General features: G+C 50.9%; 1 protein-coding gene across 2 annotated transcripts in view; it reads right to left on the bottom strand.

Annotated features, from left to right (window-relative positions):
• Positions 1–1,540: 1,540 nt before the first annotated feature.
• Inpp5d (inositol polyphosphate-5-phosphatase, 145kDa) overlaps positions 1,541–20,107 on the bottom strand; it is a 112,961-nt gene continuing 94,394 nt past the window's right edge. Inside the window, exons 19-27 of one of the 2 annotated variants that reach the window (XM_013010561.1) lie at positions 18,125–18,214; positions 16,399–16,512; positions 14,568–14,650; positions 11,834–11,921; positions 10,428–10,577; positions 9,796–9,892; positions 7,256–7,531; positions 5,017–5,590; positions 1,541–2,619 (exon numbers count right to left, since the gene is read on the bottom strand). In XM_013010561.1, the coding sequence (XP_012866015.1) occupies positions 2,617–2,619; positions 5,017–5,590; positions 7,256–7,531; positions 9,796–9,892; positions 10,428–10,577; positions 11,834–11,921; positions 14,568–14,650; positions 16,399–16,512; positions 18,125–18,214 (1,475 nt within the window). In that variant the 3' untranslated portion in view covers positions 1,541–2,616. The remainder of the gene's footprint in view (positions 2,620–5,016; positions 5,591–7,255; positions 7,532–9,795; positions 9,893–10,427; positions 10,578–11,833; positions 11,922–14,567; positions 14,651–16,398; positions 16,513–18,124; positions 18,215–20,107) is intronic. The other variant, XM_013010569.1, reaches the window with a different exon arrangement.

Below are 20,107 nucleotides of genomic sequence, written 5' to 3'. Positions count from 1 at the left end.
GTCCTCTGCACTGGGGTGCCCTGGGGTCCTCTGCACTGGGGTGCCCTGGGGTCCTCTGCACTGGGGTGCCCTGGGGTCCTCTGCACTGGGGTGCCCTGGGGAATATGTCTGGTTCTCTGCAGTTCTGCTCTGGTGGTTGCAGGGGTGGGGAACGTTTTTCTGCCTATGGCCATTTGGATACTGATGATATCATGATGGGCTGTACAATTATGAGAAACACGTGCGTCTGTCTTGCCACGTCCCGCTTGATTTTGCAGGCCCCATACTGCTGGTGGGCCGGACATCCCTCACCTGGGATAGTTCAGAACACTGGGGCCTGGGGATGTGGGTCAGGATTTACATGGGGGAGATAAGCCTGCAGGTGAGGGGCTCTCACCTCAGCGGGGTGAGGTGCTGAGAGCGTGTCTGCAAGTCCACACGGTTGCAGGTAGAGGCAGTAGGTGGGTTTCTTTGTGACTGTAAAGGACACTGCTCTCTGGAGCTTTACCCAGAACCCAGGCCTGGGCACTCTGTGAGCAAGACACCTGTTGTTTGCCTGAAGGGGCAGAAATGTTAGTCTAGAGCCAGGCGCTGGTGGCTCTCGCCTGTGATCCTGGCTACTCAGGAGGCTGAGATCTGAGGATCACAGTTTAAAGCCGGCCTGGGCAGGAAAGTCCATGAGACTTTTGCACTGTCCCTGAGTTCAAGCCCCAGGACTGGCAAAAATAAAAATAAAAAAACAGGGCTGGGTAGGTGGTAGAGTGCTTGCCTAGCATGCATGAAGCCCTGGGTTCGATTCCTCAGTACCACATACTCAGAAAAAGCCAGAAGTGATGCTGTGGCTCAAGTGGTGTTAGCCTTGAACAAAAGAAGCTCAGGGACAATGAACAGGCCCTGAGTTCAAGTGTCCCTTCCCCCAAAAAAAATTCAGCTTAGGACATGCCAACCAGCATCTACCTGTGCCTGGGAGCTGGACTAGAGGTTGCTTTCTGACCTGCAGGATGGCCCTGAAGATTGTTTACTTGTGGGGTTTGTGTGTGTGTTATTGTTACTGAAGTCTCTGGAATCAACATTTACAAAAGCTAGGAGAAATCTGTAGGTTGTGGAACATGGGCCAGGGTTCACGTCTGAAGGTTAGATGGCTACAGGCTGTTTGGAGTCTCAAGAAAATGCATGCATCCAGGCAGTGACACATCCCCTTTTCTCTACCCCTGCCTGACTTGCACTGGCTGTCTGAGGTTCCTGCTGGTGAGGGGAGCCCTCCAGTCCTCCCTACTGCTCCTCTGCATGCCCACAGCCCAGGGAGGCACCTGAGGGTCAGAGAAAACGAACAAAACAAAACCACACAGCCAGGAGCTAATGGAGAAAGGCACAATTTATTGGTCTTGCAGACTTTGGCTCATGGAATTGAGGGGTATGTGTGTATCCTCCTACTCTAGCAGTTTCTGGGTTTAGTTTCCTATATTCATTTTTTTTCTTGTTTCTTTTTGTTCATTCGTTTTTTAAGACAGGGTCTCCCTCTGTAGATCAGGCTAGCCTAGAACTTGCTGTGAGGCCCAGGCTGGCCTTTTATGATCCTTCCACCTCAGCCTCCCGAGTGCTGGGATTACTTACAGGTGGAAACCACCATACCCAGCAAGAATTCTATTCTACCAACCCCACAACCCAACATCTCACAACATCACTAGTTTGTTCTAGGATCCAGAGACATAGGGCTGAAAGTCACAGAGTACGGAGAGGAGGCTGAGTTGTTCAAGAGCCTGAGTCCAGAGGCCTACGCTGGTTATCCGCCAGGCTAAAGGGTGACCAACAGTAGAAATCCTTCCTTCGTGGGACAGTGGTGCGGGGCTCCAGTCAGCCCGGGGCATGGCTGCCTCCAGCACTGCACAGGGAGCCTGGCCCATTGGCCGGGGGCTTACGATCTCTCCAATGGGGAGTTGGAGCCTCCAGGCAAGCAGATCCCTGTCCTCCACGTGGGCCGTGCTGGACCTCCAGGCCTTAGCTACAGCAGGTGGCATCAGGGATGCAGGACAGGGTCACTTGAGACTCTTCAGCCACCTCCAGCCGAGCCCCAGACTGGCGCCAGCACCACAGGTCCTCTTAATGCTTTGTCCACACCATCAGGACACACAGCCTTCTTGAGCTGGTGCTCCTGGCTGGCTAGAGCCTCAGCTCAACATCACGGTCGACAATGTCTGTAAAGTACTTTGCATTGCAATTGGCCCACGGTGCGCATACCACCGATGTGGGTGAACAATTATTATTATTATTATTAATATTATTATTTCTATCTCCACCATCAGAGGGTTCTTCAGTTCTTTTCATTAACAGAGTGACCTGAACTGGCCTCTGAGGTCCCAAGTACCACATCTAAGCAGGGACCTGGGGGGCGCGGCTGTGCACTGCCTAGCTGGGGTGGTTTCCTTTTGGCCTCAGCCCAGTGTCCAGTGTCCAGTGTCCAGCCAGCCAGCAAGCTCCTCAGCCCCACAGAAGCAGGGCCCTTCACAAAAAAAAAAAAAAAAAAAAGGAAAGCCTTGCACAGGAAGTCAGGTAGGAGGGGCCAGGAGGACCCGGGGAGAGGCTCTGATTGGCTCCTGCTGCTCTTCTGGGTTCCTTGGCCGCTGCTCACAGAGGGCTTCACTGTAGGATGAGGAGAGAGAGGGGTGTTCAGGGCCTCATTCGACTAGGTGGCCCCCTACTACCAAAGACCCATGTTGTGGGCTGGGCGACTCCCTTGGACATGAAAAGTCAGCCTACGCTGTTCTAAGTACTTTAAACATATACTTATCTATTTATTTATCGTCAGTTGTAGGGCTTAAACTCTGAGCCTGGGCCCTATCCCTGAGCGAGCCACTTGAGCCACGGTGCCACTTCCGGTTTTCTGGTGGTTAATCGGAGATAAGAATCTCGAAGAGGGCTGGGAAGGTGGCTCAGCGGTAGAGCGCTTGCCTTGCATGCATGAGGCCCTGGGCTCGATTCCTCAGCACCACATAAGCATAAAGAAAAAAGCCGGGAGTGGGGCTGTGGCTCAAGTGGTAGAGTGCTAGCCTTGAGCTGAAGAGCTGAGGGACAGCGCCCAGGCCCAGAGTTCAGGCCCCACAACTGGACCCCCCCCCCAAAAAAAGAAAAGAGTCTTGAAGACTTTCTTACCCAGGCTGGCTTCGAACTGCAATCCTCAGATCTCAGCCTCCTGAGTAGCTAGGATTACAGGCTAGAGTCATGGGTGTTGCCCCTGAGCTTTTTTGCTTGAGGCTAGTGCTCTATCACTGAGCCACAGTGGCATTTCTGGTTTTCTGGTGGTTAATTGAAGGTAAGAGTTTCACAGACTTTCCTGCCCGGGCTGGCTTTGAACCATGATCCTCAGATCTCAGTCTCCTGAGTAGCTAGGATTACAGACCTGAGACACCAATGTGCAGCTCTTTAAACATATTCTAATTCATTTGCACATGTTATTTGCAATTAATATGAGATTACTGGTAGCATAGATAACATATAAACTGAGAAATGCATAATTACATAAAAATGAGACTATAGAGCGGGTTGCTCAGGCCTGTAATCCTAGCTACTCAGAAGGCTGAGATCTACAGGACCACGGTTCCAAGCCAGCCCAGGCAGAAAAGACGATGAAATTCTCATCTCCAATTACTTGGCAGAAAGTTGGAAGTATGGCTTAAGCTGTACAGTGCCAGCCTTGAGCAAAGAAGATAGGCAAAGCTGGGCACTGAGGATTGAGGTTCAAAGCCAGCCCTGGCAAGAAAATCTACGAGACTCTTATCTCCAATTAACTAGCAAAAAACCTTGAGCAAGAAAGACAAGCAAGAGCGTGAAACCCTAAATTCAAATACCAATAACAGCCCAAAGAAAGACCTAAGTGCGAATGTGAAGTCCTAAGTTCAGGCCCTAATACAGGCACACACACAAAAATAGCTAGCATACAATAATAATACCAGATGTGATAATAATCCTAATTCTCCCTATAAATCTGTAAGACAGATACTATTAATAACCCCATTTTACAGATAAATAAACTGAGGTTTAAGGCACAGAGTCAGGAAGAGAGCAGAAATTTAAATCCAATACAGCACTGGGGGTCTGTAGCTCAGTGTCTAGTGTGCATAAAACCCTACGTTTGACCCCAGCAACTGGAAAAAAATGAACAAGTTTTTTTTGTTTTGTTTTTGCTTGTTTGTCAGTCACGGGGCTTAAACTCTGGCCCTGGGCGCTGTCCCTCAGCTCTTCAGCTTAAGGCGAGTGCTTTTACCATTTGAGCCACAGCACCACTTCTGGTTTTCTGGTAGTTTACTGGAGATCAGAGTCTCAAGGACTTTCCTGCCTGGGCTGGCTTTGAACTGTGATCCTCAGATCTCCGCCTCCTGAGTAGCTAGGATGACAGTGTGAGCCACTCTTCTCCTTTTCTTTGTTCAGTGCTGGGTATTAAAGTCAGGGTTTGAGCATGCTCAGCAGGAGCTCTGTCAGCCGCACTGCATGCCAGCTCCCAGAATCTATTCTGAAGCATTTAGTTTTTCTCAGATTTAAAAAACAAAAAAACAGGCTGGGAATGTGGCTCAGTGGTAGAGTGCTTGCCTAGCATACATGAAGCACTGGGTTCGATTTCTCAGTACCATATAAACAGAAAAAGCCAGAAGTGGTGCTGTGGCTCAAAGTGGAAGAGCACTAGCCTTGAGTGAAACAGCTCAGGGACAGTGCCCTGGCCCTGAGTTCAAGCCTCATAACTGGCCAAAAAGAAAAAAAAATCCACGGGGCTGGCAAAGTGTCTCAAGCAATCGAGTGGCATGGCCCTGACTTCCAACCCCTCAGCAAATGAATCATAAATAATCTAGGCTCATTTCCTTCCAATTAGCCTCTTCCTTGGGGTCTGGTTCAGTCCCTCCTCTGTGCTTTTCAATCACAGTGCAGGCATTGTGAAGTCAATGCCCCTGGGGACAAGTAGCCCTGAGTTCAAATCCAGACTCCAACCCCAACGACCACTCACACATACACATGCATGCACATATATGTTCACGCATTCGAACACACCTGCATGGCGGTCCTGCCAAGTACCGCATCTTCAGGCCGGTGCTTGTGGTGCGGGAGCTCTGTGTTGTCGCGGTAGTCCCGGGCCTTGGAATGCTGCAGCTGCAGGACGGCCAGGCTCTTGGCGGGCAGTGGAGGCCGAGGCGCTGGGGTCGGGGTCCCCTGCTGGCTCATGTCTGACCTGGAAGGCTTGATGGGCCTCTTGGCTGGCACCGGGGCGTGGGAGACGGCTAGGGTCTTGGGCTTCCCTTGGTTCTTGTCCCCGCTGGTCATCCTGCCCTCAGTGGTGGAGGAGGAGCAGGTGAAGGAGCGGAGCCTAGGCGCAGGGCTGAGGAAGGGCGTGGGGGCCTGCTTGCTACCCTCCGTCTCCTGGGCTTTGGTGAGCAAGATGCTGGGTGATGCGATGCCAGGGTCTGGGCAGGGTGGAGGCTCTTTCGGCGGCATCTTGGAGGTCTCTTGCTCTTTCCTGGTTACCAGCTTAGGGAAAGAACTCACAGATCCATACAATGGGTTCTCAAACATCTCTGGCTTGGCGAGCTGCAGGTCCTCCTGCAGCTGAGTGTCAGTGGACCTAGAGCTGTGAGGAGAGGAGGGAAGTGAGCAGGGAAGACAAGTACTCAGAAGACTGGACGCCAGGAGTCAATGCTTCGTGGGTCTGGGCTTTTAGCTTGGGCTGCTAAAAAGGTTCTGAACTAAACAGAGGCAGTGGTTGTGTAGAGTGTATGTTTATTATTGCTCATTATCTATGAATTGCGTCTCAATAACAGATTTGAACGTTGTAAGATAACTAAGAGGAAACAGTAGTGTGTGAGTCTGTGTCCTCACAGACAAACTCAGTTCTGGCCTGAGCCGTTTCCACCACAGTCCACACCAGAGTGAGGGGCCTTCGGTGGATGTTTTGTAGAGAGGAAAAGGTAAATTTACATGACACCCCATCCTCCATAAACAAGCTGGCCTGCCCCGTCCTCTCAGTGCTGATAGACCTCTCTCATGGCTCTTCCAGGACACTTACAGCCATTTCTCCCTGGCAATTCTGCTCAGCCCCTCACCTGCATGGATGCTCAAGGAACCAAAGCCTGGCAAAGGATGAGTGGCCATTGGCTCCCCATCAGCAAGCACTGTGCTATTCGAGGAGGTGGAGGGCAGATGCTCCCTCTGGCAAACCCGCAGCAAGCTATGTAGGAGATGCTCCCAAAGAAAGCAAAGCTGCCAGGCCCCAGAGAACAAAACCTGTGACCGTGTAGCTGATTTTGGAGTAACACAGTACTCCTTCCAATGGCATAAAGTCCTCTCCTCAGAGGCCCTTGGGAATATAGTTTCCTTCAGAGCAAGGAGGAACAAAAAGCAGATGGTGCAAAATCAAAGGACACTTGGCGAGCTGCAAGTACTGAGGAAACAAAGACCAGTGGCAGGAGAAAGATGCAGCTGATTGGTAGGTAGAGAAGGAACAGAATTCCTCCTGGAAACCCAAAGGAGATGGACGTGGCAGTTTTTCACCCGCCTCTGCTTCTTTCTGACTCGTCACAATGCTGGCTTGCGGTAACTTCCTGTTGAGCAATTTATGAGAACAGGAAATGGGAGCAGTTTACTTTCTGGCCAATGGCATCATCTCCTGGAGCAGTGTTCTGGGTTCTGCTTATTGAAAGAATTCCATCTGAACCATATGTGGGTTCCTGGTCCCCTGTCCAGCTATGACGCTCATTACTGAGGGGCTGTTGGGAAGTACTGCTCAGAATCGTCCTGTGGGGCTGTAGGGACAGGGCAGGAAGTCCTCACACAGGTACAAAAGAGAAGAGAGGCATGGGGGCTTCCAGGAAGGCCAGCCCGAGGGGCATGATGCAGTTCACTGCAGCCTGAGGGGGATTTGCTCTGACTTTCTGGTAACACCTAGAAGCCATTGCATGATTCGAAGTGTGAAAGCCTTGACATAGTTCTGGAAGGCAGCCCCCAGTCTCCAGCGGCCTCCTGCAGCCTGCCTGGATCCTTTGTAGACCTATACTTCTGTGGCAAGTGATTGAACACCAACCTTGGGCAAAATAGCTAAGTGATAGCACCCAGGTTCCGAGTTCAAGTCCCAGTACCAATACACACACACACAAGTGGCACCAACCAGTTAGAACATGTAAAGTTCCAACAGCAGGTCCCAGGTGCTAGCAGTGGGCAGAGACCCAATCCCTTCCTCAAGGCTGCCATTCTGAAGGAAATAGCCAGGGGGCACCCGTGAGCAGCAAAGGATTCTCACCTTGACTCCTGTGCTCTGGGGCAGGGACCCCTGTTTGCTGTGGAGGATGAAAACTTCTTGGGTGATAAGGGTGGTTGGGAGGGAGGGGTAAGGGGACCCTCTCCTCTCCCAGGCCCCAGGGAGGGGTCCTTGGGCTGCTGATCGTAGCTCCAGGCTGTGAGCTGTTGGTCAGGAGACAGGCTCTGTTTCCCATGCAGGGGCTGCCCGAAGCGTCCCACACCCATGTAGTTGGGGTTGATGATCTCTGTGAAACCGGAGGCACCGCTTGGAGGGGCCCTGTGGGAGGAGGGAGAGGCAGCTCTTAGCACCAGCCTGAGGATGGGGTCCTCTCTGCTATCCCTCATGCAAATATGCATGAAATGCATGGACTGGAGCATGAAATGCTCCAGCCTTGGGCCAGGGGGAGGGCATAAGGTCATGGACAAGGCAGCCATTGCCTCTGTTCTCAGGGAACTCACAGCAACCAAGTTCAGTGGCATTTCCACTGTGCTGAGGTTTGATTGACAGGAACAACGGGCAGGGTTAAGATAAGCAGGGCAGAAGGGGGTTGGATGTGGACATTTGAGGAGAGGGTCCTTGAGCTGATTAGAAGGTACTCAGGCCTGGCACTGGTGGCTCACGCCTGTAATCCTAGCTACTTCAGAGGCTGAGATCTGAGGATCGCCAGCTGGGGCAGGAAAGTCCAATGGGCCTCTTATCTCCAATTAACCACCAGGAAAACTGGGAGTGGTGCTGTGGCTCAAAGTGGTAGAGTATGGCTGGGAAGGTGGCTCAGTGGTAGAATGCTCACCTAGCATGCATGAAGCTGTGGGTTCGATTCCTCAATACCACATACACAGAAAAAGCCAGAAGTGGCACTGTGGCTCAAGTGGTAGAGTGCTAGCCTTGAGCAAAAGAAGCTCAGGGACAGTGCCCAGGTTCTGAGTTCAAGCCCCAGGACTGGCAAAAAAAAAAAAAAGTGGTAGAGTGCTAGCCATGAATGAAAAAGCTCAGGGATAGTACCCAGGCCTAGTTCATGCCCCACAACTGACCAAAAAAATAAAATAAAAGATACACAGAAAAGAGAGAAGGGAGGATGTTCTCACTAGTGGCCAAGAGCAAGTACAAGAGCCCAGAGGTAGAGGGGGCTCAGCCTGTCCCAAGCTGATCTGAAGGCCAGCCATCCGAATGAGAAGCTGGCAGGTTCAGGTGAGGAGGGGTGGACAGGAGTGGGGTGGAAGGAGGGCATGGGTGGGGTCCCATTGGGACTTGTCAGCCATCCGAATGGAGATGATGGAGGTACCAGCAAGAGCTGGTAGTGGGGATGGTTAGCTTAGCCCTGTGGAGAAGGTCCAGACCCGGGTGAGGGAAACCCTCTCAGCCCCACACATGCTGCATACCACCCCTGCACCACGGGTGGGACCAGCAAAAGGAGCCAAGGCTCAGGCTGCAAGGAATCCTCTGCAGCCCCATCTACCCGAGCAGACCAGTCCCACACTTGTCCAATACCCGCTTAAGAGGTCAGTGCTAGTTCTAATGCTAGTCTGCATATGGAAGAATTCATTCACCTCGCAGAGCCTGCCTGTGGGACCTGACAGCAAGGCTGTCTTCCATGACAGGACAGGGAGGATGACTGAGAGGGAGAATGTCAGCACCCAAGGCTGGGATCAGGAGAGCTGAAATGGGCCAGGGACTGACTTAGAGATGGGAGACGCTGTGTATAACAGAGCTGAGGGCTGGAGGGACACGTGGCGTGGACATGGAAGAGAGGAAAGGAACAGGCTGGGCCTGTCTCCTGCTTGGCTCTGCTCCATTAGCTGGCAAAGAATCTAGAATGCTTGTTGGCTTCATTCTGGAACTCAAGACCACACCAGCAAATTGAGGCGACCCTAGTATTGGGGACTGCAGCCCTTCAGATATCTCTCTCTCTCTCTATATATATACATACATACATACATACTTACATACACACACACATGCTTGCTGGTCCTAGAACTCTTGGCCTGGGTGTTGTCATTGAGCTGCTTTTATTTTGTTCAAGGCAGGTGCTCTACCACTTGAATCATAGTGCCACTTCCGCTTTGAGTAGTTTATTGGAGATAAGAGTCTCAAGGACTTTCCTGCCCTGGCTGGCTTCAAACCGTGATACCCTGAGTAGCTCGGATTATAGGGATTATAGGCAGGAGCCACCAGCACCCAGAATATCACTGATCTTTAACATCCAGATTATTCCCAGTTCAGTCTCTGTCAAGGGCAACCTAGGTGCACCTTCCTCTGTATTTTTTCACTGTTAGTGATTTTTCATGGGGCTCCAGGGACTGCTGATGCCCTGGGATCATGGATCCTTCTACTAGGTTATGGTAGATTCCTAGGTGGGGGACTGCATCTAAGCTGCCTTGATTTCTCTACAGCCCAACACATAGTAGGTGTTCCACAAGACTTCTTTTACCTCTGCTTTAGCTTCTTTGGGTTCTTCCTTACCTTCTCTTCCTCCCCCATGGCCATGCTAGTCTGCAATGAATCCCATGCATTTCTCTCCCCTGGGCCCTACCCCACTCTACCTGCTGGGAGGCTCCCACTGCTTCACGGGGTCATGGCTGGTGAGGCTCTTCAGGCACTTTGTCCCACTGGACTCGTCTCGCTCCGTCTTTACAAAGTCTGGAAAAAAGGTCCAGAAAAGGGTACCTGAGGGCCAGGTCCCCAGAGTTTGGGCCAAGGGATGGCAAAGTAGTGTCTATTTGCGGACTGATGCTGGACAGTAATTAGTGGTACTGGGACAGAAATATTTTAAGCAATACTCTAAAGTCTGAGAACTGTCAGGTTCAGCAATCGATTGGTTATGCCTGCCTGGGATCCAGCATTAGAAGAGTGGGCACTTGTGATCCACAGTTGTCATTTAATGTGAAGGTGGGTCAGGGTGCCCAAAACGCGCTCTTGCTTTTTCCCCCCCATTGTTCTAGAGAGAGTCGTGGTATGTAGTAGCCTTGAACTCAAGATCCTTCTGTTTCACATCTCCTGAGTGCTAGGATCACAGGGACACATCACTGTGCATGCCTTTGATGGATCTTGTCCAAAAGGGATCTATTCTGAGGCCACAGCAGAAAGAACCATCCAGGGCTTGGCTGAGAGAAACCATTTACCCGTCCCTCATGCCGCTGTCAGTCAGGAGGGCAAAGGGGGGGGGCTTGCTTACCATACAGCTTCTCCCTCTTCTTGCCCTGCGAGGTCTGCAGCTTGATTTCCCCTCGGAAGTGGCCCATCATCTCTCCGTGGTGGGTGAGAGATGTGTAGATGGGCATCTGAGTCTCTATAGCCTCCAAACGAAGGGCAATGCAGCCCTCACCTGCGGGGAGGGGAGATGACAGTCCCCATCGAGACCTGGCCACCAAGGACTGAGCTCTATGGCTGCAAGAGTCCTTTGAAACCATTGCGCAGGCCAGGGGATTAGTTGGTAAACCCTCTGGACCGCACCTCAGCAATTGGGGCACACAGCTTAAACCTCACAGCAAAAGAAACTCTTGGATTAGTCAATGTGAAAAGAAAAATTAAATCCGAGAAAAATCCATCAGCAAAACAGACTTAAATGCTAATCTGATTGCTCTAGGAGAGGCTAACGTCCCAGGGTTTGGAACACTGTAAACCTTGTTTCAACAAATAAGATGAAGCTAAGTTGAAAACTTCTGCCGAGGGCTGGGAAGGTGGCTCAGTGGTAGAGTGCTTGCCAAGTTATGCATGAAGCCCTGGGTTCGATTCCTCAGTACCATATAAACAGAAAAGACTGGAAGTGACACTATGGCTCAAGTGATAGAGTGCTAGCCTTGAGCAAAAGAAGCTCAGGGACAGTGCCAAGGTCATGAGTTCAAGCCCCAGGACTTGCAACACAAACAAACAAGCAAAAGACAAAAGTAAAATGTAGACTGTCTGGAATGGTGAGCAGCCATCTGGGAGAGGCTTAAAGCTTTGCACTGTCAGCTAGGAACTGACTAGACATAAGAGAGGCACAACTCACAGAGGCACTGTTTATTGTTGTTTTATTTGTGTGCTGGTCCTAGGGCTGGAACTCAGAGCCTGGGCACCGTCCCCTAGCATTTTCATTCAAGGCTGAAGCTTATACAATCCTTGAATCATAGCTCTACTTCTGGCTGTTTGCTGATTCACTGGAGATGAGCGTCATGTGACCCAGGCTGGCTTTCAACCTCAATCCTCAGATCTTGGTCTCCCCAGTAGCTAGGATGACATGTATGGAGCCAGACCTGGGTTCAGTGAAATGTGGCAAGTCACATGACTTCTCTAGGCCTCAGTGCACTTGCTCATCTGTGTAGGGAGCTGGAGCTGCTTTGTAAGACCTGGCCAGGATTAAATCAGTACCTGCCATGGATCTGACACATAGGAAAGGCTCACTAAGTAGAAGTCTTGGGGCAGGAAAGATAAAGGTCCTTATAACAGTCTCCCAATGGGGTGAAGGAGAGGCAGGAGGGTGGGATGGGTTGGAGAGGCAGGAGGAAGGGATGAGGAGGAGCAGATGGGTTCTCCCCAGGATAGATGCTACCACCTCAGTCACTTCAGAGGCAGGTGTGGTACCTGGGCCAGGACACTTACCATAGGATTCATCACTGTCAGAGGACTTAATGCTAATCAGGATATGTTGGTCCAGTAGGTACTCAGGGTCAGAGATAATAGGCTTCAGCTGCAGAAAGGAGGAACTGGATTAGAGTCTACAGGGGCAAGCAAGCGAGGACACACACAGGTGGAGGAGGGCCACTGGTCTCCACGGGGGAAATAAGTAGGATTAAAGATGTCCTTATCAACCAGACTCCAGTCTCAGCTCCTTAAGTACCTCCTCAAGGTGCATTTGTGTACTCTTCTGGCTCAAGTGGAGTTAACTTTCTGCTCTGTCCCCTACCACCCGAACCCAGGCCTCCTATACTGGGCTGAGCAACTTAGCTGGGCTGACAGACACAGACTCCCAGGTTCCCAGGAGGAACCTCGAGGCACACACCAGCTCCTACGTGCTAGAGAAACTCAGGCCACTTTCCAGCCCCTCTACCACAGATGGGCTTTGGATCAGGCCACAAGCTGCTCTACGCTGTTTCTTCTCTTCCACACATCGGGGAAAGGCTCTGAGGTCATGTTTGGACATCAGGATGGATTTGGATTTGCACTTCCTCTGTTCCAGAGGGAATATCTGGAAATCTCTTGGGAATAATCTGGGTTTTGGGGACTGCAGATTTCTGGGAGGTGGGGGGGGGACAGCAGGAAGACAGGAGGCGCTGAGAGACTCCTGAGGGAGGGGAGGGGACAGCGGCAAGAGGAGCAGCGGGTCCTGGACACCATCTCCCAATGTGTCTCCTGTGGCCACGCTCTGTCCCAGCGTGAACATGGCCCAGGGACCAGCATGCTGGTGTCTCTGAACGCCAAAGGAGGAAACACTAATTCAAGCCTTGTGTGGGAAAGGAAAACTAGAGGACAGGGTCCAGCTGGGTGGGGTGGAGACAGCTCCTGGGAGGCCAGAGTCTTGAGGATGTGGAGATCTGAGATGTCCCCAGTCAGAGCCATCTGAACAAGCTGAGTGCACAAGTAATTGGAATTGCACCCAGATCAGAGAATTCTAAAGCTCTGGCCTCTGTCTCTGCTCTTGAGAAAATATGGCCTTCTTACACAGCAAGAGCTGGGTCGGGTCAATGCTTCATGCTAGCCTAGGAAGCCAACCCCACGAACCTGCGTACGACCCGCCCCAGCCCCAGGAGAGGCTGAGTCTCTCCACCCGAATACAGTTATCCTTTATTATTTTGGGCTGGTGAGACAGGCTTTGACTATGGAGCTCAGACAGGCCTCCTCCTGCCCCGCCTCCCCAGTGCCAAGCTTAGAGGCACACCCCACTACATCCAGCTTAAAGGCCATCCGTTAAAATTCACTTAAAGTGCCGGGTACTGGAGACTCAGGCCTATAATCCTAGCTACTCAGGAGGCTGAGCTCTGAGAACTGCAGTTCAAAGCCAGGCTGTCAGGAAAGTCCATGAGACTCTTATCTCCACTTAACCACCAAAAAGTCAAAGTGGCGCTGTGGCTCACATTGTAGAGTGAAAAATAAAAAACTGGAGGGGCAGTAACCAGGCCCTGAGATCAAGCACCAGTACCGACACGAAAAGCAATCAAGGCATGCCCGTTTCCTTCTGGGTGGTACCTGTGTGTGACCTTGCCAGGGGAGCCTCTGAGCCCCTGCCTCTGGCGATGGGTCCCCCCACTTCCTTGTACCCTCTTCAGTATGATGTGTAAAACAGTCTAGAGCACAACCTCCAGAGTCACGAAGGAAAGCTGGTATTCAATGACGACAAACCCAAACCAGTTAGTCTGGTTCTACCAAAGTTAAGCACAGACAGTGCTTGAAATCCAGTAAACCTAAAAGCTCCTTTCCTTCCTCTCTTCCTTCCTTAGTTGGTATCAAGAGACTTGAACTTAGAGCCCTTTTTTTTTTTTAGTCAGTCATGGGGCCTGAACTCTGGACCTGGGCGCTGTCCCTCAGCTCTTCAGCTCAAGGCTAGTGCTCTGCCACTTGAGCCACAGCGCCACTTCCGGCTTTTTTTCTTTTTTCTTTTGTGGTGCTGAGAAGTCGAACCCAGGGCCCCATGCCTGCAAGGCAAGCACTCTACCACTGAGCCACCTTCTTAGTCCGAACCCTGCATTCTTGCTTGACATTTTTTTTGGGGGGGTCCAGTTGTGGGGCCTGAACTCTGGGCCTGGGCACTGTCCCTCAGCTTTTCAGCTCAAGGCTAGTGCTCTACCACTTGAGCCACAGCGCCACTTCCAGCTTTTTTCTTTTTGCTTATGTGGTGCTGAGGAATCGAACCCAGGGCCTTATGCATGCAAGGCAAACGCTCTACCACTGAGCCACCTTCCCAGCCCTTGCTTGACATTTTTGCTCAAGGATGGTACTCTACCACTTGAACCACACTTCCCACATCTGGATTTTTGCTGGAGATAAAGAGTCTTGGCTATGTCTGCTTGGGTTGATTGCAAACCTCAACGATCAGATTTTAGCCTCTTAAAGTGGCTAAGATTACAGGCGTGAGTTACCGGCACCCAGTTTTCTAGGAGGTTTTATTCTCAAAGCAAAATTTAATAAACATAGTCCATAAATACTGTTATGAATATCCCAATGCCGGTGGCATTTGAAAGGCCCCCCCGCCCCCCCCTGCAGTAGAAGAGAGGAGGAACATCAGGGTCTCTTATGGCCCTGTTGAAAAGCAGGCAGTAAGCCACCTTGGGAGCTAGTTCTGGGCCTCCTGTACAATGGTGCCTCCCTCTACTCTGGCCCAGCCTCAGCAGTGAATTACCTTGGGAAGGGTCTCATCAAACCTCACCACCAGCTCTCCTTCATGTCCCTCTTCATTCTCTCCTTCCTGACTCTTGACAAAACCTGTTGGAGGACAAGAAGAATAAGGATCTGATGCAAAAGATCTCTCCCCTCCTGCTAAGTCTTGGGGGGGAGGAAGGGCACCAGTAGCTCATGCCTAATATAATCCTAGCTACTCAGGAGGCTGAGATCTGAGGATCATGGTTTGAAGCCAGCCAGGGCAGTTTGTGAGAGTCTTATCTCCAACTAACCCCCAAAAAGCTAGAAGTAGAGTAGTGGCTCAAGTGGTAGAGTGCTAGCCTTGACCCAAAAATGCTCTAGGATAGCACCCAGGCCCTGAGTTCAAGCTCAAGGACTGGCACGCGCACACATGCACACAAACATGCATGCACACACCACACACACACACACAAAATCTTTGGTGGTGCTTTAATGCCATATAGGAATCAGTCTTGCTGGGGAATTCTGTTTTTGTGCCGGGGAAGGGGGTGGTGTTGGTGGAGGGGATGGTCATTTGCCAATACTGTCTAATTATTTTTAGGAAAATCAAAGAAAGGCCTCGTTCTTTTCGGCTCCTCTCTGCAATAAACCAGGCCATGAAGAAGTCATCACATGGCAGGCAAGATTGGGAAGCTTGACAGCTTGTCCCAGCCACTCAAGATAGCAGCCTTTTGAAATTCTAATTTAAGCTTCCTAATGTGCTGTTTCCATAGAAATGTATGCAAATGTCTCCACCGTTTATTAAAAACACCCGCACAAAAACCTTCATCCTTTTTGGAACTGCTTTGACCCTGCCTGCTGGTTTCAGGGATTTGGTGGCAAAGGTTGTTCTACTCCCAGGACTGAGGCCAGAGAGGTCAGAGACGGAAGGGGTGAAGGGTCACAGCTCAGGGGCTCCCCATTTCTGGAAGCTTCGTTCACATCCATGCCTCTGTCTGTAGAGGTGGCTTCATCTCCTCCCTGTACCTCTCCACACCATCCCAGTGAGAACTGGGAACTGTGGAGACTGAGGTACTATGCCCAGAAATGCTGTCCAGAGAGGGTGCTTCCTAAACACGGTGCGTGCTGAACACTGCTGGCTGAGAAGGCACTGTCCAACCCTGGATGCCGCAGGTCACCCGAAGAAGGGGTTGTGGTGTCAAAAGGGGCAGGGCTCACAGCTCTGGGGTGCCTCTCTCCTGTCCTCCTGCAGCTCAATTCTTTTTGTGCCGGTCCTGGGGTTTGAACTTGGGGCCTAGGTGCTGTCCTTGAATTCTTTCTGCTCAAGGCTAGTACTCGATCACTTAAGCCACAACTCCACTTCTGGCTTTTTTGGTACTTAATTGGAGATAAATAAGAGTCTCACAGACTTGCCGGGAGCTGGTGGCTCACGCCTATAATCCTAGCTACTCAGGAGGCTGAGATCTGAGGAGTGCAGTTCAAAGCCAGCCCAGGCACAAAAGTCCGTGAGACTCTTATATCTAATAAACCACTAGAAAACTGGAAGTGGTGCTGTGGCTCAAGAGGTAGAGCACTCGCCTTGAGCTGAAGAACACAGGGACAGCGCCCAAACCCAGAGTTCAAGACTCACGACTGACAAAAGAAAAAGTCTCACAGGCTTTTCTTGTTGGGGCTGGCTTCAAACTGTGATCCTCAGATCTCAGCCTTCTGACTAGCTAGGATTACAGGAGTGAACCACTGGTGCCCGGCCTGCAGCCCACTTCTATGGAGCCCCACCTTCGAGTCCTTTGCAGAGGGCAGAAATGGGGAGAGACACCATTTCCAAGAATCGTGGCCTCCCCTACCCAAAGGGCAATTCAAGGGCAACTTACTCTCTAAGCAGCTCGAGTGGAACTCCAGGTAAAACTTGGTCTGGGATTTGGTCTTCAGCGTGGCACAGCATGCGATGAACTCAATCTGCCCTTGGCTGTTCACAGTGCCAGGCCCTGGAACAGGGGAGAATAGCAGTTCAACTGCACAGCCTGTCTGGAGAGGAAGCATCTTCTAGCAGTTTCTCTTTCCTCTTGGAGCTCACTGCCCTTGCTGAGCTGCTCCCAGGGTCTGAGGAAGGAGTCTTCAGGTGGAAGGAATTTTCCTTGAAGCAACGCTGCCTTGTCTCCCCCTCCCCGCCCCCGCCTCGGAGCGTACCCCATCGCTACAGCCTTTCTCATCAGCCACAGGCTGGCCATATGGGGAGCGGGTGAAAGGGTACAGTTACTTCAAGGAGCCAAGACCGGACCTCAGCTTCGCCACTGAAGCCATGTGACTTCCTCAGTGGTCTCCCCACTATCTTTGCTGTCTCCCCTCTGTTCTGATAGAACCATCAGAATCCTGTTCTGATGGACAGTGTGTACAATGGCTCAGACATTCAACTCTGTCCAGTTCCTGAGTCCAGGTAGAAGAGGCATGGTTTTTCTTTTTCTCCCCTTCCCCCCCAGTCATGGGGCTCGAACTCAGGGTCCAGGTGCTGTCCCTGAACTCTGAACACATTTTGCTCAAGGCTGGCACTCTACCACGTGGTGCCACAGCTCTACTTCTGGTTTGGGGTTGGTTAGTTGTAGATAAAAGTCTCACAGACTGGCTGGGAAGGTGGCTCAGTGGTAGAGCGCTTGCCTTGCATGCCTGAGGCCCTGGGTTCGATTCCTTAGCACCACATAAGCAAAAAGAAAAAAGCCGGAAGTGGCGCTGTGGCTCAAGTGGTAGAGCGCTAGCCTTGAGCTGAAAAGCTGAGGGACAGCGTTCAGGCCCCACAACCAGACCCAAAAACAAAACAAAACAAACAAACAAAAAAGTCTCACAGACTTTCCTGCCTGGGCTGGTTTCAAGCCATGATCCACAGATCTCAGCCTCCTGAGTTGCTAGGCTACGGGTGTGAACCACCAGCACCTGGCTGGTCTTTCTCCGTAGGTATGGTCTTAACTAGTCCTCACTGGGCTCCAGAAACTCACTGGCAGTGCAGCTAATGTGCTGCATTGGGCAACCCAGCTAACTGGGTTAATTCAGGTGGTGCTCTTATAGGCGCCCGTTCTCAAGCTGGCTTTAAACGAGTGTTCTGTCCTGTATTAATTCTAAGCCAGCCAAGAGTGAGAAGAAACATTTTCTTCTTCTTTCCCTTCAATTCTTCCTTCGTTCCTTTCTCCTTCCAAATACTAGAATAGCACCTGGGATGGCTTCTTCTCAAGCCAAGCTGGGCACCAGTGGCTCATGCCTGTAATCCTAGCTACTCAGGAGGCTGAGATCTGTAGATTGCAGTTCAAAGCCAGCCTGACATTAAAAAAAAAAAAGCCAGAAATAGAGCTGTACTCAGGTGATAGAACACAGCGAAGGGACACAGGATCTGAGTTCAAGCCCCAATACTGGCACATACACAAGCAACAAGAAAAAATTCTCTGCACTGAAACTGAGGTGTCACCTGGACACGACATGATTGATTTGATTGATACACCATGGACTTCCCAGAATGGTGGACCTTCTCCCAAACAAACATCTGATTGCCACAACTGGAGACAAGTGTTCACAGTCTTGTCACTGGGGGAAAGGCCACTGCTTACTGCTTACCGTTCTTGGAGACAAACTGGGAGGTGACTCCTGCCTCAAACGTGGCAAATACAGGGCTGTGGTCGCTGGTCATGATGTCACTGGTGCAGCCTGCAGGGCATGAAAGGCATTTCTGAGTAGGGATGGATTAGTTCTTCTAGTCAAGGCCTCGTTGGCAAACTCAGGGCCAGGGGCAGGCTGAGATCCACAGCTGGCAACTTTGAGACCAGGAAGCAAAGAAGCCTGAACTAGCCTGCTGGGTCACATGAGTTGGCACCCCCACCCCGGCCACCCCCACATCTGAATGGCTCCTAACTGATGCAGAAGCAGCCCACCCCACAGGACAGGCTGTTTTAAGACACTGGCTTGCAAGGTAGTTTATTAGGTAACAGTGGATGGCTGGGTCGGTAGCTCTAAGTCCCACATCCAGGACAACCTGAGTTCCTAAGTTCTGGACTCCCTTTTCTTTCCCATCTTCTTGCTTCCCTCCATTGCAAACTCATCAAATTGATACTTTGCCTTCAGGCATTTAAGGAAAATACCATTAGCAGATTGTGCTGTCTCTTAGGCCTTCTCTTCATGCTCTAAGCCTGGACCTCCATGAAAGATTTCAGCCTCATGGATGGGGGGATGTGTGTGTGTGTGTGGGGGGGGGCTTTTCTCTCTGTTCTCTGACATCTCCTGGTTCTCTGGTGTGATGGAGGCAGGTCCTAGAGGCAGGACTCAGCAGCATCTGGGCAGAAGGATTTTGCTGTGACTAGCTCTGTGCCTGATGGGGAAGGGGACATGGGCATGGATAGCTCAAATGTGGAAGAGGAGAGGGAGGAGGCAGCAGGCAGAAGGTGGGAAGTAGGCATTTCAGAGTTGCAGGGTGGGGTGATGACTTGGCTGGGGCTGGGAGGGACGCTGCCATTCTGCACAGCTAAAGGTGTAGTGTGGGGTCACTTCTGGGAGTCTGAGCTCTGGAGCAGAGGGAATGAAGGGCGAATAGAGGCTAACCTGTCCCCCAGGTGGTTGCTCTGGTCCTTTCTGATAGCAGTGATGAAGAGATGGAAAATGGGGCTACCTTGTAGGACCACAGCTATATGTAGGGATTTGCTGATCTCCAGAAATTATCTTAGAGGTTGTGAGTCCAAAGGTGACCTTTGAGTGGTGGCAAGATTCCCCTCTTCCACATCTCCTCACTCTGAGGAGTGAGATGGGGCTGGTGACCTGGATGGACAGGCCTAAGGTCATGAGCTGCCCGTCAGCAGACCCTGAGCCATGTGTTGCGCATGTGTGATGCATCATGGGAGCAGAGCAGCCTTTCTTGTAGATACCAATGTCTGGGAATGTGCAATGCTTTAAATATATACTGTGATACTCAGTAAAAGCCTTTTTCTCCAAAAGTAATTTCACTTGGAAGATCTTACTCAGTAAGAAATGGGAATTTGTACTAAAAGGTTCTTAAGAATAAACACACAAGTCATTAAAAATTCCAGCATCCTTTAGAGTACAGGGTCAACAATGATTTCTTTCTTCTTGTTTTTTTTTTTTAAGTGATTGGTTGTGGGGCTTGAACTCTGGGCCTGGGCTCTGTCCCTCTTTAGCTCAAGGTGAGCACTCTACCACTTAAGCCACAGTGCCATTTCTGGCTTTCTGAGTGGTTTATTGGAGATAAGAGTCTGATGGACTTTCCTGCCTGGGCTGGCTTTGAATTGTGAGCCTCAGATCTCAGCCTGCTGAGTAGCTAGGATTACAGGTGTGAGCCACCAGTGCCCAGCTTAACAATGATTTCTTAATTACCTTGAGAACTTATGCCACAATCATTCACTTACAATGGAATGTTATGTCTTCCTCACCAACTTAACTCAGCCTGACTCTATACCTTCTCAAGTATAAATGTGTTCAATGAGGACATGACTTCTCCTGTCCTAGCTGAATGTTCCCAGCCTTTGAAAGCCAGATCTAATATGGTTCTTCTCAAAAGAAATAATGTGCCACCTTTTCTTGGTACCAGTCCTG

The sequence above is a fragment of the Dipodomys ordii genome, unplaced genomic scaffold (genome assembly GCF_000151885.1).
Source record: "Dipodomys ordii isolate 6190 unplaced genomic scaffold, Dord_2.0 Scaffold1, whole genome shotgun sequence".
In the NCBI taxonomy this organism is placed as follows: Eukaryota; Metazoa; Chordata; class Mammalia; order Rodentia; family Heteromyidae; genus Dipodomys; species Dipodomys ordii.
The sequence above is the reverse complement of the archived record's forward strand: the minus strand, read 5'-3'. Positions and strand labels throughout refer to the sequence as shown.